Here is a 17,728-nt window from a genome sequence, read left to right as displayed (position 1 = left end):
AAAATTATAATGCATCTGAATCACCTGAGAACTTATAAAAATGCAAATTATTACCATCAGAGATTCTAATTCTGCAGTCTGGGGTCGGATCCTACCAGTTCCAGGAGCTGCGTTTGGTTGTAGCCCAAGGGCCATACTTTGAGAAACACTGGCTGCGATTGCACACAGTAGACTCAACACGTGCTGAGTGAAAACATCCTTCTTTACAGCAGGGTTAATTGCTTGCATTCGTTCTGTTCTGTACGCCTACGGGCCTTAGCAATGAATACTGAATGTCCAAGGGACAGGTACTCTTCTCCGCATTTTACACATCAGGAAAGACTGATCCGTACTTCCCTGCTTCTCCTCGATTCCCGCGAATTTATACGGTTCCTACCAGGATGAAAGGGAGAATCACAGAGATTTTTAAGTGTTGAAAGCTACCAAGAAAAACAAGGAAAGGGCGCGGTGTCCCAGTGTTCAGCCGAGAGCTCCCCAACAAGTAGAGGCCTCGTGGGTACAGCCTTTGCCTTTGCCCCAGACGCCAACAGTTGGAGACCTTTAGGCGCTTCCTGCTGCAGACGTGCAGGCCAGAGGAAAACATTCCAGACTCTGCAGAGGAGGTGCGGGGTGGGGCTAGAGGGGCGGGACCAGAGGATTGCCTGAAGCTGAAGCTGAGACTGGCGAGCCCAGCCCCGGGAAGGAGACCAGGGGCGGGGCAGTGGGCGGGGCTTGAGCGCGAGGCTGGGCTGGCCCAGGAGAGGGGGCGGGGCCTGAAAACAGCTGGAGGCGGTGGCGTGCTACCCAGGAGGCGGTGAGGAGGCAAAGCTGAGCCGCCTCGTCCCTCCCCTTGGGGTGGGCCCTGCGGGAGGGCGAGGCTGGGAGGTCGCGCGGGAGGCAGTGCGCTCTAGCCGCCTGTGCGAGGGCGCTTCGCTCCCATTCTGGCCATGGCCGAACTTCTCCGCAGCAGGGGCAACCGATCCCGGGCTTCTCGCCCCGCTCCTTGAACGCTCTTCCTTTTCGACCTCTGGAAAACCCCGTTTCTTTCTGGGGCCGTGGCGAGTGGCACCAAGAGGCGAGCAAGGATGCGCTGAGGACCTCCGGGGCGCGCGTCTTGGGTGCCGCCGTGGGTCCTGGCGCAGGAGCCCAGCTGCCTCCGGCTGCCTCGATTTCCCTACTGCGTGCCTGCCACCCCCAGCCGCACTTGATGTGCAGAAAGAAGCCGGACACCATGATCCTAACACGTAAGCTAGACTTGTGCCTTGCCGTTAGGCCAGCCGCGGGAGCCAGCTGCGGAAGGGACCCACCGCGGAGGAAATGTCACCCCGCCTTATCAAGTCGGTGCCTGACGTTCTGTGCTTTTGAAACGCTTTCCGAGGAGGCTTGGGATGGAGTCGCCCGAGTTTCTTGGAGTGGAGGAGGTGGAGTGTGGGAAAAACGAGGGGTTGGGGTGGGGGTCCTTAATCTCAGGTAATGACCCCTGGCTGCTCATTGCCTGGGGGCCTCGGGCTGGCGCGTCCAGTGGGTTCCAAGAAGGGCTGCGGGCTGGGGGCGACCGCGACTGATTAAGTTAAGCCCGGGTTAACTTCCCGCTGCGGCTGGGACGTAGGGCCGGGCTAAGGGTGCAGGACCCGGCGTGGGGCGTAGGGTCAGGCAGGGGGCTCAGGGCCAGGCATCTTCTATCCCCGCTGGAAATCCCAGGCGGCGATGGCCTCCGGCTCCCAGGGACGTGGCGTGACAGCCTTTCTAGCATATTTCCTTCGGAGACCTTTCAGGGCTCGGTACTTGCTGTCCTTCACCGTACAAGTTCAAAATCAGCGTTGATTCCCTGAAAGTTTATTAATAATTTAAGGACGTTTAGACCGTGGTGGCACATGGAAATGTTTTGTTTTTTTAAAACGGAAAGTAAATTCATCCAAAAAAATTGTTTTAATTTTAAACTGTTTTTGTTCAAATATTTTAAACGCTGGACAATAAGGCAGACGTAGGAAAGTCTCTGGTGGCTGCCGGCCCCTGGAGAGCTTTGAAGCAATTTGGCTAGTCCCATGGTTTGTGAGGGGGGTCTGCGAGAAAGGCTGCGGTGTGGCTTCACGTTCTGGGGCGCTGAATCGGTTTCCTGAAATGTCCGGTGGAGATGCCCACGCCCCTGGCTCCCGAGGGGGCGCCGGCGCTGAGCGACTCCCAGAGCCAGCGAAAGGAAGGAAACACGCCGCCGGACCGACTTTTTTCGGAGTGAGGCGACGGCCTTTTAGAACTCTGCCCCACTCTGTGCTCTTGTCCCCACCTCCAACGTCACGGGCCGAGCCTTTGATCCTACCGAAGGAGTTGCGCCCCCGGCTGTAGCAAACTGGCCCTGCCACGTGTAATTGACCGAGTCAACGCGCGTCTTTCCAGCGCATAACCCATATTTCGAAGGGAGTTAGAGGGGACCCCGGGAGAGGCAGGTTGCGGGGTCCGCTCTAACTCCTGGAATCCTGGGTCTGCAGCCTAGTAGTTGGACGAATCTAGGAAGTGACAGGGCCTACCTCCTTCGTCTGAAACGTGGGGATAGTAATTGCGTTTACTGCGCGAAGCGGTTGTGGGAGTCAAATGAGCTAATACGAGTGCTTAGCACAGTGTCTGGTACTGATGTTTTACAAATACCCAATTTATGCTAGTTATTGTAGAAGGAAACTCCCTGCATATAGTCAGTCTGCACTGGGGAGAAGAAAACCTTGCCTCACACTAGTTTTGAGTGAGTTTTTCTACATCCAACATGGTTAGCAAATGGGTTCATTCTCAGGATTTGAAGGCTGGTTCAGCCATTGTTGATGAGGTGGAGGAATGCAGCCTAGGCACAGCTATCCGCTACAGAAAGATTCATGAGGGTGGCATCTATGACGCATTTGGGTAGGAAAAAAAATCACAGTTTTGGAAAAAGCAGAATTCTGAGTCTCAAATTACATTTTTTTCCAAACTCTGTTTGCTGAAAGGATGAGAGAAAATAATAGGCCAGCAGAACTCTGAATGTAAATCTATCAGCAGCTCCAAGAGGTTGACTAATTCAGCATCCATCTGGACTGCAGGCTGGTCCTCCGCAGAGATAATTTGCAGACCATAAGTGTGGAATTAATGGAGGCACCCAGTGCCATCTTGGCTTCCAGACTGCAGCAGATGGTCAGAGGGGTGCCCTGTAAGTCAACAGACCCCCTAATAGAAGAACTAAAATCCTGGGGAATGAGTGTCAAATAGTTAGCAGATGTGCGTTCAGAAGTTATTTCGAGACATTTTCTGAGAAAATGTTGGCGATTGCTTGTATTAACTTTTATTGTGGCATGCCAGATTTACAGCGTGGCCCAAACCTGGGTGCATATTTTTTTCATTAGCACTACTGTTCAGAGTTTAAAATGAAGCACAGCAGACTGACTTTCTCTTGCAGCTGCTTTTAAAAGTTTGCTTTTAACAAAAACGGATTTTATTTTAATTCAAGCTGAGTGACACCTGACACAAAATAGGCTGAAGCTCAAGAACGGGGCCTGACTTGGTTTCCCAGCTACGCAGAATCAGAATAAGTATCTCCCAACTTAAATCTTTCCCTAGAGTGAATGGGAAAAGTGGTTTTGGTGACTACCATTGTGTCTTAAATTCCCAATTGTAGATCTTATAAGAAACACCACTTACTCCTGGAAGAGTAAAAAGGTTGAACAGTTAAGCAGTTAACTGTGACTAATTGTAGGCAGTGTGCCAAGTTTTAATACACTGGACCAGGCAAAGGATTTTCCTGTAGCTGTGTAGTGAAAAAGAGAGACTCTATTGCACTTTAACCTAAAGCCTTTCTTTGTTTATTATTTTGTTGTCATTCTATATTGCATTTCAAAGAGCAAAGACCAAGCAAAGCTTGGTTGCTTCTGGAAAAGATACCAGATTAATAGAAAAGCATGTTACAATTAAACAAGTTATTACTGTGAAGTGAGTAAAAAATGTGCATAGTACTTAAACTCTTACCCTATAAAACTAGTGGGGCTTAAAGAGGCGATGGCAGGTCTCAGTGAGATGCCTCCAATCAGAGGCGTGGTGGGATTTCAAAAGGTGGTTTCAAAATCAAAATGAAGTACTTGGGTTTCCCTTGGTGTCCCATGGAGAGTAGGCATGATGCAATGTTCAAATGAAAGTGTTATTTTTATGACTTAGGCAGGTAAATATGCAATTTGAAAATATCCAGAGAAGGGTGATTTGGTCCAGAAGAATGGGACATCCAAAGTCCAGTGGGTGAAGTGAATCGTACTTTTTTAAGCGAGCCTTGTGCTGGACAGGATGGTCCAGCATTGTAAACACGAGTTTCCCATGCTTAACTCTCCTTCCTAGCAACCGGAAGACGGAAATGAGGCCATGCAGAGAGGGGAAAAAAAAAAAAAGAAAAAGAAAAAAGACCCTGAACTGCTCCAGACAATACTTGACCCACCCTAGCATTCACCCTGTACAGCCTGAAGACTTGCAAGAGTAAAAATAACTTCAGATGTTTCCCCTTCCTCCCTGGATATTGCCCAAATCACTAAAGACCGAATTCTTGGTGCTTTAGAACATAATAGCAAAATCTGGCCCCGTGGTGGAACTGGCATCAAGGTGCCATCATGCCCAGCTGTTCTTAAAATTATAAAGCTGACCTAGGTAGAAAGGTGATTTTCATTTTTAATGTTTACGTACGCCGATGTTTGAGGTTAGGATCCAGTGGAGGAGAGAAAATTCAATTTCTAAACTTAGTCAATCATCTGTGTTTCTCTTGAGTGCTCGTTTTAGCAGGATTTATTTACCCCTAAGGTACTTGCTTTGGAGCAGTGGGGCTACAATGCAAAGGAATAATCTATGTACAGCATTCAAGACATAAAAGGTTTTCCTCACTATGGTGGGTGGAGGTGAACTAATGTCCAACCATAAAGTGTAAACAGCCAAACACTCTGTCTTGGAAAGCTCAGTCTGAAGTTCGTCTTTTCCATGGCCGTGGAATTAGGAGGAAAATGCTTTTCTGGAGCAGACTTTCACAACTGTATTTATAGCAGACTCTGTGACCATCGCAAATGGAAGAATTCACAGACATGAGGGTAACTCCTCTTCTAAAAAAGATGGTGCTGTAGGTTTCAGATATGTTTTCTGGGCACGGGTTGCTGGAATGAGCGCAGTCCATAGTGTTTTCTTTCAGCTTCAAATTAGTCAGAAATCTAATTAATGTAAAAGGGGTAAGATTCCCAGCCGAGAAGTGTTCTTCCTGTCTGCACTTTTCTTTGGGGGACCCTGTGTTATTGTTAAGGATTATCATGATCAATGATAAGGAGAGGGAGTAGTCCTGCTGGGGCTTCATTAATTAGGTCTACTCTGTCGGAACAATCTTTTCACTATCCTTCCTTGCCCTTGTAATTCATGATGGACAGGAAAAAACCCTTGCGCATTTAGCCTATGTATTTTTCTAGTTTCTCACAAGAAATACTTTCTCTAGTATGGATACGCCTTTTTAATTTTTATTAAAAAATTCTCGTTCTTTTGATAGGATAGTACTGATATTATAGAAGTAAAATTCATCATGTACATTGGCTTTCATTATCACATTGATTTTTTTCACAGCAATGCCACAAAGTAAATATAATTATCCCATTTTACAGATAAGGAGTCTGAAGCTTGAGGGTTTAAATACTTAGCCCAAGGTCGCTCACTGTATATAGCAGAGCCAGAATTTCAACCAGGTATGGGTGGCTGTAGAGTTCAACTCAGGGAGATGTATTTGTCAAGAGTTGATTCCATCTAGGAAGCAGTGTCTGGCATTTGGCCTTGATAGTGAGCCGTGCAGTAACTTTGCAGTTTCCTAAAGGACTAGTGCTCGTAGGGATCTATAATGTTAGGGTCCAGGACTGGAAAAGTAGTGGTTTTTGTGTCCCTTCCTTGGAGCCTCGTGAATGGAGACGTGAGCTTCTGTTCTTAACATGTAGACAAGGAGTTTGTGATACCGTATTCTAGACTCTATTGACTGTACTGAATAATGCTTTCTTCAGTGAAAGTATTTTAAAATAATATCTCTAAGGGAAAAGGTGTCACTGAAAGCATTTGAATGGTGTCTTGAAAATGTTTGCCTATTCAGAAATAACATTCTTGGGCACCAAAAGGTAAAATACTGTACTTAACTAAAGTCAAGCCGAAACATAGAGGAATCAGTTTTTCTTAATAATTCATACTTGTTTTTTATTTTGCTAATAGACTGAGTTTCACCGTGGAAAGTATGCTCTTTTGTCATTCACACATGCCTCTACTTGGTGGCCTTTTCATTTCTTACCTCCTCCTGCCTCCAGGAGAAAACGTGAAAGCTAACAGAAGGCTGAGGTCAGTGAAGCGGGAATCCTCAGATGCCTTTGACACCTCCCATCCACATTTTGTTCTCTTCCCTGCCCCACCTTTGAGTGTCCTGTGGAGAGGACTGGAGGCTGCTTCCTGACTTGTCAGAAAGGCGCCTTCCTTCTCCTCGCTGCCGTCTCCAGAGGATGTCTGAGGGACAAAAGTTTTCCACACCCTGAGGTTGTAACATTTCTTGTGCTGCAGCACTTTGAGGAAGGGACCTTGAAGGTGAAAAGGCCTGTGGCCCATACACAGGGTTGTACGACAGCCATATTGTGCCTTTTGTCACACTCAGGTGACAAAGTCGATAGAAGATGCCAGAATTCTGAAATCATTTTCACCTCCTGAGTCTGGAGAAACCATAAATTCATAAGGGACCATCTCCACACGATTATCCTTTTGAAACTGTATAGCCCGGAAGAGGGATCTTGCATAGTCCTGTGCATTTGTAAAAGTCATTTCATGGGAAATTCCAGAACTTTGCAAAGGCAGCCTGGGAAAACATTGCCTCTTCCCTACTGAGATGGGGGGAAGTTCAGTGACTAGTCCAAGGCCACATGTGACTTGAATGGAACTTCTGACCCCTTCCTGCCCACATGTGTAACCAAATGGTGACAGCAACAAAATGAGGATCTTAATGTGTTTGTAAGAGAAAAAAATATATCGGTTATTTGACCAGAAACATTCCTAAACTACATAGGTGCACCTGAATCAGATTTTCACCATTAGATGGTATGTGTTGGGGGCAGCGGGGACTGGATGCCACAAGCAATTTTGATGAAAATAATTCTTTAGCTAACCTAGAAGACAGTAATCCTTAGTTTTTCTTATATTTTTGGGCACAAAACTAAGAAAGTCAAATGGAATAGTGTTTCCTATTTGAGGTTAAATATAGGAATGGCTAGAGGTGGCTTATATTAACCACTTTCTGCCATGTGTTTATTTTTACTGGTCTTCAATAAGGCAATTTGATTTTTCACTTGATTCTTGATTTTCTTTTCTTTTTTTCCTTTTTTCTTTTTTTTTTTTGTCAGAATGGGCTAAAATATGAGTGAACAGTTTCTTCAGAATTCCTCACTATTCCCTTTATTTCTAATTTAAGGTTTTTGTAGCACTATAACACGTGCAGTATTTTATATTTCCTGTACTATAGCACTGTAGATATAAGGGCAAAAGACAATGACTGGGGGGAGGGGGATGGGCCTTAGTAAAGTAAGCTTTGCTAACATATGTAAAAGAAAGAACTGACCTGCCTGCCATCCTTTAATGTTGGAGATGGTAGTGGTGGGGGGGGGGGCGGGAGGGAGTTACTTTAGCTTTATAACCAGATATTTTGCCTTGAATAATAAATTAAAAAGGAAGTGGATTATATAATCTTAAAACATCTGCTTCACTTTACCAAAACATGAGGCTCCAAATAATAAGGGCCCTGAAAAGTATGTTATAATACTTAGATTGTTTTCTTTTTTGAAATTGTTTTAATCTATGCAGTTATCATCTTTAAAGGATGCGGTATTTTAAAAGCTATTTCAAATCATTTTTCTTAGCATTGTATGGTTTGAAATGCATGAATCTTTGATATAGAATACTAAATACTATAGAATACTAAAAACTGTGTGTGTGTGTGTGTGTGTGTGTGTGTGTGTGTGTGTAAACAAAGGTTTTGGGGTTTTTTTAATCCCACCTCAAATTGAAATGAAATAGAAAGATGTGGTGATGCAGTATCCGTTTCCTTAATAGTTTATTTTCATTTCAGTTGAACTTCTTTGTGCTGGGTAATAAATGCCAATTTTTGATTAGTTGGGAGATACTTTCTGTTCCTGGAAATAATTGAATCAGCCCAAGTCTGACGCGCCTGATACAACCATGTAATACATGGGCTCGAATTAATAGAGAGCTGTTTACTTTTGCCAGGGAAGAGCACATATTTTTTTATGTGAGTTGTTTGCCTTTTTTGTTTTGTTCTGTGTTTTGTTTTTGTGTTAAACACAGTAGTTTGCAAATGCTTGAACTAAGTGATTCCCAAAGGGGATTTCAATTGATTTCAATTGGTTTAATTTCTGCATTGCTGAAGTGTCATTTCATGTCCCAGGTATAAGCTTGCAGGGTGTGCCTCCCAAGGTTTCCTTCTTTCAAAACAAAACCATTTATTAAGTTGTCATCACATCGTTGGGGAAAGTGGGTCCTTTTTTCCCCCTTTTTGTTATTTCTAGGCATGTTCTTTACTAGAAAGCAACATATCTTCCTCCAAACCTCAAGCAGGAGGGAAAAAAGAAAACTCCCCTCAAACTTCCTGTTCTTACTTGTACTGATAAACAGTCCGTGATTTAAAAGTGAGGGTGCTCTGTGGGTACGACTGAAGTGTGAAGAAAGTGCTCTGACTTGGGAGTGAGAGTGGGGAGCTCCGGACCCTTAAGCAAATTATCTAAACTCTAAACCAGCTTCCTTACTTGTAAAGAGAAAAGATGAAAAGCTCCAAGATGCATTTTAGTGCCCAGTTCACTGATGCTGCAGAAGCCAGGCTGCTGCTATAACAGAAATACGAACATAAAAGATCAGTAAGCAAACTTAAACCAAAACTTCTGTAGGTTGAAGTGTTTTCTTCCTATAAAGATTGATTTTAGTTTGAGGGCTATAGACACACAGATAAGCAGAAACATTTAGTGTTTTGAGTTCTCTGTAATATGAACATAGGCTTCGCTGGACAAATCAAGAAATTCATCCTTTAAAGAGCAAGTTTTAGCAATAAACTTCAGTAAATTTATAAAATTGGGACTCAATTGATCCAATTTTTTGAGGGAAGAAGAATGTCTCCATATAATTGATGATAAATCTGGGAAATTAACAGTAGAAATGGAACCTATTCTAAAGCTTGTCTTAGGGAGAGAGGAAACTAGACATAAAGGAAATCTCGGGACAGAGACCTAGGGGGTTTACAAAGCCTACAGCAATCCCAGGTTTTACAGATGAGAAACTGGTCCAGAGAAATTATTTTCTTAAGGCTACTTCACTGAATAATGGATTCTTTCCTGGACCAGATTTCCTGATCTGTTACAGGTAATACTTTGCCCCCTTTCTGTAATGGGTTATTAGAAGGAGTTTGGGACACTCAGATGCAAAGCTATTTTGCATCTGAGGAAATAGTTCTGGTTGCTCATTGGGTACCCAGTCGAAGAGGATGCTTATGTATCTGCTCTGTGGGGTATCTACTTTCCACTTCCTGCCTCTCCTTCCTCTGTTCTGTGTTACAGTAAATCCAGACTACTTACCATTCCTTCACAAACACCTGTGCTTCCCCATCTCTCCACTTACCGTGTTTCCCTGAAAATAAGACCGGGTCTTATATTAAGCTTTGCTCCAAAAGACGCATTAGGGCTTATGTTCAGGGGATGTCATCCTGAGAAATCATGTAGGGCTTATTTTTCCGGTAGATCTTATTTTCCGGGAAACACAGTACCTCATTCTGTCTCCTTTACTCCGAATCTCCTCTCCTGCCATCCAGTCTTACATAGGAGATCATAACCCCTCCTTAAATAAAGGTGGAGCATAAACGTGTGCTCAAGCAGCCCCCTCACTCTCTCCCTACCACCTCTGATTTCATACATGTCTTTCCCATAGTACATCACATTCTCCTCTGTTCTACAGTCCTTAGTTTACTTTCCTTCCTTCCTTCGTTTCGTTTCCTTCCCTTCCCTTCCTTTCTCTCTGTCTTTTTAAGAAAAAACTTTGCATGGAATAATGTGTTTCAAACTGATCGCTTTGGTAGGTAACAAGTAGCGTTTTGAAAATAGGATTAAAAAAATGTAAGGCTGCATCACTTACTGTAACTGTTCCTTGGTGAAACTTGTTACACTTTTACATACGCTTACCCATGCTCATGTGTTTGTGTACATGAATGAGTGCATATAATATGTGCGTACGTACATAATACGTGCATACATATATGTACCCGGTTACAGTTTACATGTATTTCTTATTGTGGACCCCGGGCAGAAAAATTAAGACCACTTCATGAGAACGAAAATCATATTGTGGTGTATTTACTTATGTAATATTTACTTATTGAACAACTACTATGTGCCCCGCACTTAGTAAGTTCATGGGATATATCAGAGAGTAAAACAGACAGAGACACTTGCCCAACTTTTGGAGCTTGCGGAGGGGAAAGACAGAAAGTAAACATAATGAATGTTTTGGGAGAAGAAAAAATAAAGCAGGAAAAGGGGACTGGGGTGGGTGAGAAGAGGCCAGTATGACTGGATGCGTTAGCCCAAGGGAGACTGGTGTCGTGAGGGGCCAGGGCGTAAGGGGCCGTTGTTAGGACTTTTGCTTTCACCTAGGAAGTAAGGATTCATTGGTGCTGCCTGTACAGGGTCACTTGGGACTTAGCAAACATGTGGGCCTTAGAATAGCCCTTAGGAAACCAATTCACCTTAAGTAGGGGATCATCAGACTCTATGTACTCAACTGTGAATTACCTTTCCATTTGGCTTCCTGCTTCCAGGCAGGAACCTGGGTGATTGTCCCAGAGCGTAGCTGGCAGCACACTTAGTAGTTCAATAAATAAATATTGAGTGAAGGGGAAAATGCAGGATGATTGGCTTCACTTAAATGTATGACTATACTAGAATATACCTAAAAATGAATTTGGGTCAGCCACTGTTGGGCCAGATGCCCTTAGAAACTGAATTAGTATTGACAGGTCTTTCAGAAGCTTCGGAACTGGTTTCTTTCAGAATATGCGTAGCGGATGTTTAGAAATTTTTAGACACATAGGGATAGTAATGCAGCTAGTTGCCAGTGAAAACCTTTACTGTGATTAGATAACATTAAGGTTTAATAAATATTAATATATAGTGCTCTCTGTAACTTCTGATAACCAGTCTCTGGCCTTTGTGTGTGTTTAGAGAAAAGGATTCAAGTCATAGTTCTTAGTCTGAATTAGTCCTCCAGTTCCTTAGACTTTAAGGGATAAATTCCAGGTAACATTTGCCTTGAGTCCTGATTTTGGTAGCATGTTGTTAAAGAAGGCAGGAGCCTGAAAGTGCTCATGTGAAGACAGCTAACAGAAGATGGAAGTAATCACATCCTGCTTCCACCCAATTACGGTTGCTCAGTCTGCTAAGAGCAGCGAGTCCAACAGAAAGATGACCGGGTTGGGGAATTTCTGTCTAACTTACTGTTGAGGGATAAAGGGAAGATAGGGTCATGCCACATGCCAGGAAATGTGCAAATATGGCCTAATAGTTCCCAGTCATACACGAAAGAGTCTCCTGGACCTCATTCATCTAATACAACTAATCACTAACACTGTTTCCAGTAAAAATTTCCTGTTTCCTCCTTAACACGTTTGTCTGTTGTTTGCTTAGAGAAAATGAAGGTATAAGTGTCATTGTATTTCCATTGTAGTTGTGGTTTCTGATGGCATTTTTGCCTGGTGGGGAATGTGTTTTTAAAAATAAACCTCATAGTTTTCACACCACCACTCACATACCTTGAAGGAGAAGTCATATCCTAATTGCCAGTTAGAAGCCTCTAGAAAACCAGGTACGGGGGAGTTCAAGTGACTGAAGTAATGAAGCATGTTTATGGTTTTCTTTAATATTTTAAATGTTTTATATATATATATATATATATATATATATATATATATATATATATATACACACATACACACACACACACACACACACACACACATATGTATATATATTGTTTGTGTGTTTTTTAGGGATTGAATCTATCTTGCTCATTTCTGAAAGTCTTAGTTCTCACTCCCCCTATGGCATTTGAATGTAAAGAAAGCTCATTTTTAAGAAAACGTAGTTATTTCTCTGCTTATTTCCTCATTTGTATATCTTGGGGATGATATTAGTAATCTAGGTTTTAGGGTCTGCATGAGGAATAAATGAATTAATATGCATTAAGTGCTTAGACGGGTCTTGCACATAGTAAGCACTCAATAAAGATTAGCCATTGATAAAATTGTGGAGAGGCATCTGGGAGGACTGCTTGGAGGAGGTAGCATTTGGGCTAGGCCTTGAAGAATGAGTAAAATTTGACACTGAGAGGATGGGAGAGCATTTCAGGCCAGGGAAGATGAGCACCAAGTTTAATTTGATGGGTATAGAGAGGGTACAGGAAGCTGAAAAATTAAGTTGGACGCCATGTAGAGAGCCTTGAAAACCACGCAGAGGTGTGTAAACTTGACTTTCTAAGCAGTAGAGCTCCAATGAAGTTTGTGAGGGAGAGACATAAAGTTTAAAACTGTAACAGGAAGTTGGATGAGCCAGGCAGGGGTGGTGGATAGATTCTCTGAGAGAGGAGAGAATTGGACACCAGGAGTTCTAGATAGAAGCTAAGAGGGAAAGTAATGGCCTCGATCAGGGTAGTGAAACTTGAAAGTGTGTTCTAATGTGCCTTGGATGTAGACATCAGTTCATTTCATATTAAATAAAGTTGAAAGAACTGATTTTTTTTCATCTTGGATTGTCACCATTTTCTCTTGTAGTAATTGGGAAGGAGTAGGAATGACATCAATAACTATTCTATTTATGTCAAAAAAATCTGACAACTTTTTACAATTTTTACCATTTTCTGATTCTGATTTCTACAGAAACAGCAAGTTAAGTTCTCATTTGCTATGCAGCCTAAGTTTACAATAGTGGACATTTTTAAATGTAAAATAGATATAAGCTTGTCTATTTCCCATGGTTTTATATCTAAAAGAAAGATTCTCATCTATTTTAGGGTAAGGGAAAGGAAGGGTAAAATTACCAGGTCTCTGCAGTTCTTGAAAGTACTGCTTTTTAGCTGTTGTAAACCTTTAATTAAATTATCTGCTGGAGAAGCAAACCTTTGCCTGGTCACGACATTTCTTTCTATCCAAGTGGCCCTAAAAAGAATGTCAATTTAGACACAATTTTTTAGATCAATTTTTGGTCTTGGGGGCATTTCATTTTCCTAATAATGGAAAATGAAGAAGAGTAACAAGACAGCAATAAGCATTTATGAGTTCTTGAAATCACACAGAGCCTTAAATGAATAATATATGTGACAACACTTTCATTTGTAAATGCCAAGATTTTTTAGAAAAATAATATCTTACATCCTTCGTGTCTCTTGGCATGAAGCCTTTTAATAAGAAAAGTGGGAATATGCTCAAATAGGTGGGCGAATCCAGCCTAATTAAAGCTTTTGTGTGTGTGCTGATTTAGTGGTATGTCTGAACATAGTCAAAAAAAAAAGGGTAGACATTGAGAATTTTGGATTACTCACCACTCGTTCAGTAAAATATTAAGAAAGCAAGAACATTTACTTTTTAACAATCTATTGTTCAGTGTCTGACAATCCGATCAACAGAAACAACCTCTAAATAGTCACAAGAAGTGAGTTATTTAAAATATTTTTAAAAAACAAACACTTGCCTTTTTTTCCTTTCCGTAGCTATCTTTGAGCAGGGGCCGTAGAGATAGAGAAACAGTAGTTTCCTCATTCTTTAAAATAAAATGTTGAGCTTTTATATAAGTTCCTGGCAATATAGTTTTCTAGAAAGTGTTTATGTGGTGATTTTATTTAAAATTTCTTTATTTCTTTCTGAGACAAGGTATGGATATAAATACATGAACACGGTTAAGCGCAGATAATTCACATTAGAAAATTCTATATATTCTTTTATTCAGTGCAAATATGAGGTTCTTACACATTTATGTCACTTTACTTTTCACCCCCACTTCAGTCCTAAATCTAGTGATCAATAATGCTGCTTTTGTCATACACTGAAAAGAGTCATGGAAGTTAACTTTGCCATGTCTTTATTTCCACTTTAATGCCATAATTGTTTTTAGTTCAGTTATTAACTAACTCACAGGAAGACAGCAGGTTGTTTTCCTCTTTGGCCTGCTCAATAAGGACATCCCTACCTGCATTAGTGAATTTAAGTGTTCGTAATTACCTTTTTTTAAAGGCCAAGGAACTCGTGAAATAATAGAGAAAAAGTGCTTTGAAACCGTAAAGTTATTAAAGAAAAGTAAGATATGTGTACTTCTCCTAACATGGGCTATCCGCCTCCCATCTGGCTCAGAGGAGCGACGCTTCAGGAAGACTTGAATCTGGAATAAATTAAGCAATGTTGAGACATTTATAAATGAGTGAATAAATGAGCCTTAGATGCCTAAGTACTCTAATAGCCTGCGGAAGGTGGGAAGAACTGAAAGAATATTTTTTGTGCAAACAGACTCATGAACGTGCCCCCGCCGGCCTCTGTGAAGCAGCTTTAACGGAATTGTAAACATGTGCTTGAGTGAATTTGAACACAGTATGTCAGTTGCTCTCGGCCTTTCTGTTTATCAATACTATCTACAAGATGTTAATCACAGGGAAATAGAAGCTTTCTTAGGCATTTCAGCCTCCAAAGATTGTGGAATTTATTGACTTAATGCCTTCCGGGTTGCCTGACAGAATGCACCTAGAAGCACGTCGTCCAAGTGACCGAGGCTTTTAGGTGCATCCCATTGGGGTGCAGAAGGTCTGTTCCTTCTGTCAGGTTAGTTCTCGTCCAGGGTCTCAGACGTACTTGGTGGCCTTTTGTTGACATGAAAAATAAACCACGTTCGGCCATCCAGGCTTAAAATTAATTATTTAATCCCTCTTGACTTTCTCATTATGCCCTCTTTTCATAATCATTTGTAACCAGAATGCAGAAGCAGCTGGAACCCCATTTTTTCCGAGGAAAGAGGAATAATGACATGCATTTGTAAAAGTATGAAAAGAGGCACAAAACTTTAAACCATTTGAATTAAATGGATTTCTTTTTGGCTTATCCATTTTCAACAGCCATCGATGTTTCGCTCGTGTAACAAAATCAGAGTTTTTTAAGGAAGAAGCATGCTGAGATACACATGACTAATATTTTTGTCTTCTTTCTGTTCTGTTCTAGAAATTGAAGCCAGAGAAGCCTGTGATTGGCTACGGGCCACAGGTTTTCCCCAGTATGCACAGCTTTATGAAGGTGAGCCAGCAACAACATGTTTTTTTTTAAATTGGCATAATCATATTCTTGGTTCATGATTATGTTTGATCTGTGATTTATTTTCAGACATTTTATTATTTATTTTAACCATTTCAGTTATTTAAAAAAAAAAAAAATGTGGCGAGCACTTAAGACCCCCACCACTCAAAACCAAAACCAGGATCTTGATCATAACACATGTGTTCTCCCATTCCATCCCTGTGCCAACCCCCTATTCAAAGCCGCCATCATCCTGAAACTTCTATGTATCACTTTCTTGCTTTCATTTTGTGTAGTTTTATTGTGTTTTCCTAAAATACATTCTTTCATAAAATTGTTTTTCCTTTATAGAAAGGGTATTGTGTTCTCTGTAACCTTGTGGGATTTAATATTTTCACTTATTATTATATTACAATTCTTCCATACTGTCTGCCCTCTATGCTGTGTGTTCCTGTAGTTCGTTTGCTTTGACTGCTATATAATACTCCATTGTGTGGCTATACCAGAGTTTATTCATATACACTCTCTGATTGGTGGACATTTTGGTTTTTCTTTTTTGCTTTTATAAACTGTACTATTACTAACATTCTTCTGCATTCTTGTACTCTTGTGATACATGTGCAATAACTTATCTTGTATCTGTACCTAGGAGGAGAATTATTGGGTAATACAGAATATGTATGTTTGATTTATAATGCAGTTTTTCAAAAGCACTTGTACCAATTTTCATTCCTACCAGTAACATACAGAGGGTGCCCAAAAAATGTATACATATTTTAAGAAAGGAAAACTATATTAAAATTGTAATACTCAATATACACTGATAACAAAAGAAGAATACAAGTCATGTTTGACTTCTGCAATAACAAGAGGTGCTGAAAGTGGTTACCGTCAGCGTCCAGACACTTCTGATTACGGCAAACTCCTGCTTGAGCAACATTGACCAAAGTGTCCACTTGTATACATTTTTTTGGCATCCCGGTATAAAGCTCCTATCCATCCAAATGCTCTCAGCACTTGATATTGTCACACTTTAATTTTTTTTGTTAATCAATAGGATATAAAATGATATCTTCCGGAGTTTGATTTACATTTCTCTAATCATTAATGATAATAACGCACATTTCTTCATATCATCTGACTGTGTATTTGCTTGTCTGTAAAATGGTTGTTGCCCATTTTTTCCTGAGTCGATGGTGCTTTTGTTAATGATTCTTAAGAGCACTTAATTCTAAATACTAAGCTTATGGTGGTCATGTGTTGCAGACATATTTTCCCAATTTGTAATTAAGCTTTTCCCTTTTCTTTAGATTGTCATGTGATGAATATTATTTCTTCAGTGGTCTTCAATTTTTTTAATTCAGAAAAATTGACCTTTTTAAAAAAAAAAAAATCAGGATCTAGGCTGAATTTTTACTACATGTTCCCATCAGTGCCCTGGGGGCCACTCAGGTGCTGGGACCAAGAATGAGAAGCACCTGGAGTCTGGCTCATTCTCTGAGCCCCTGGCAGCACGGTGTGGGCACAGTGAGCTCTGCACGTAGACTCTTCATTTAAATGAGAGTTATTATTCTCTGTATAAAATCATTTTTGAAAAATTACAGTGTGAACTAGTGAACTCCCATTTTATGAGTGATTTTCAAGCAAAGGTTGGGTGAATAATGAAGTGATTCCTAAATTGAGAGTAAATTAAACGATTTCCATGGCTTCTTCCAACTTGAGCGTTCTTTGTTTCCTTAACTCTCCTGAGATGATGACACTAGGTCTCTCTCATTTAGTCATTCATGCATTCAATTAATCAACCGGCCAGTATTCTGCACCAACAAAGATGCCCGGCACTGTGTAGATGCTGCATATTTTATAAAAACAAAGCAGTTCAAACCTCAAAAAGACCTTTAAGGAATTGCCAAAAATCACAAAAAGCAAACATAATTTTAGCTGATTTACATTTTTAAAATACAATTTTTTCATCACTTAAGGTGCTGTGAGATAGTCACCTTGTGACAAAAATCTCTGAAAGATTAGATTGAAATGATGTCACTTAAATGTTTTCACCAGGAGCCTTCAACTCTTCTTGCAATAAGCAGTGATTTTAAAATGTGTCTTTAGCTCTTCCCTCCTTCGAGGAGAATAACAAGCAGCCTACTTCCTGTAAAAATGGCAAGGAGCTCTCAGTTGGAGCTAAGGGTCACTACTAACCTTCTTTAACACACGAGCAAAATTCCATGAGTCCATGCTGAGAGTGAATATAGTGTGTAAGCTTGGAAGTGCTAGACGTGATCAGTAGGCTGCTTCGAACAAAGAGGGATATGGAGTTGGGTGGGAGGTCTTCCCTAAAAGCAAATAGGGCAGAGACCATTGAAATCATTTTTATTTCCCTAG

At 41.2% G+C, this 17,728-nt stretch overlaps 1 protein-coding gene across 2 annotated transcripts in view; it reads left to right on the top strand.

Moving 5' to 3' along the window:
• Positions 1–825: 825 nt before the first annotated feature.
• Positions 826–17,728, top strand: part of LOC117021135 (rho GTPase-activating protein 7) — a 42,950-nt gene continuing 26,047 nt past the window's right edge. Inside the window, exons 1-2 of one of the 2 annotated variants that reach the window (XM_033103952.1) lie at positions 826–1,223; positions 15,275–15,346. In XM_033103952.1, the coding sequence (XP_032959843.1) occupies positions 1,187–1,223; positions 15,275–15,346 (109 nt within the window). In that variant the 5' untranslated portion in view covers positions 826–1,186. Of the gene's footprint in view, positions 1,401–15,274; positions 15,347–17,728 lie in introns of both variants that reach the window. The other variant, XM_033103951.1, reaches the window with a different exon arrangement.

This window comes from Rhinolophus ferrumequinum, chromosome 4 (assembly GCF_004115265.2).
Source record: "Rhinolophus ferrumequinum isolate MPI-CBG mRhiFer1 chromosome 4, mRhiFer1_v1.p, whole genome shotgun sequence".
Lineage (NCBI taxonomy): Eukaryota > Metazoa > Chordata > Mammalia > Chiroptera > Rhinolophidae > Rhinolophus > Rhinolophus ferrumequinum.
This window is presented reverse-complemented; position numbering and strand designations above follow the sequence as displayed.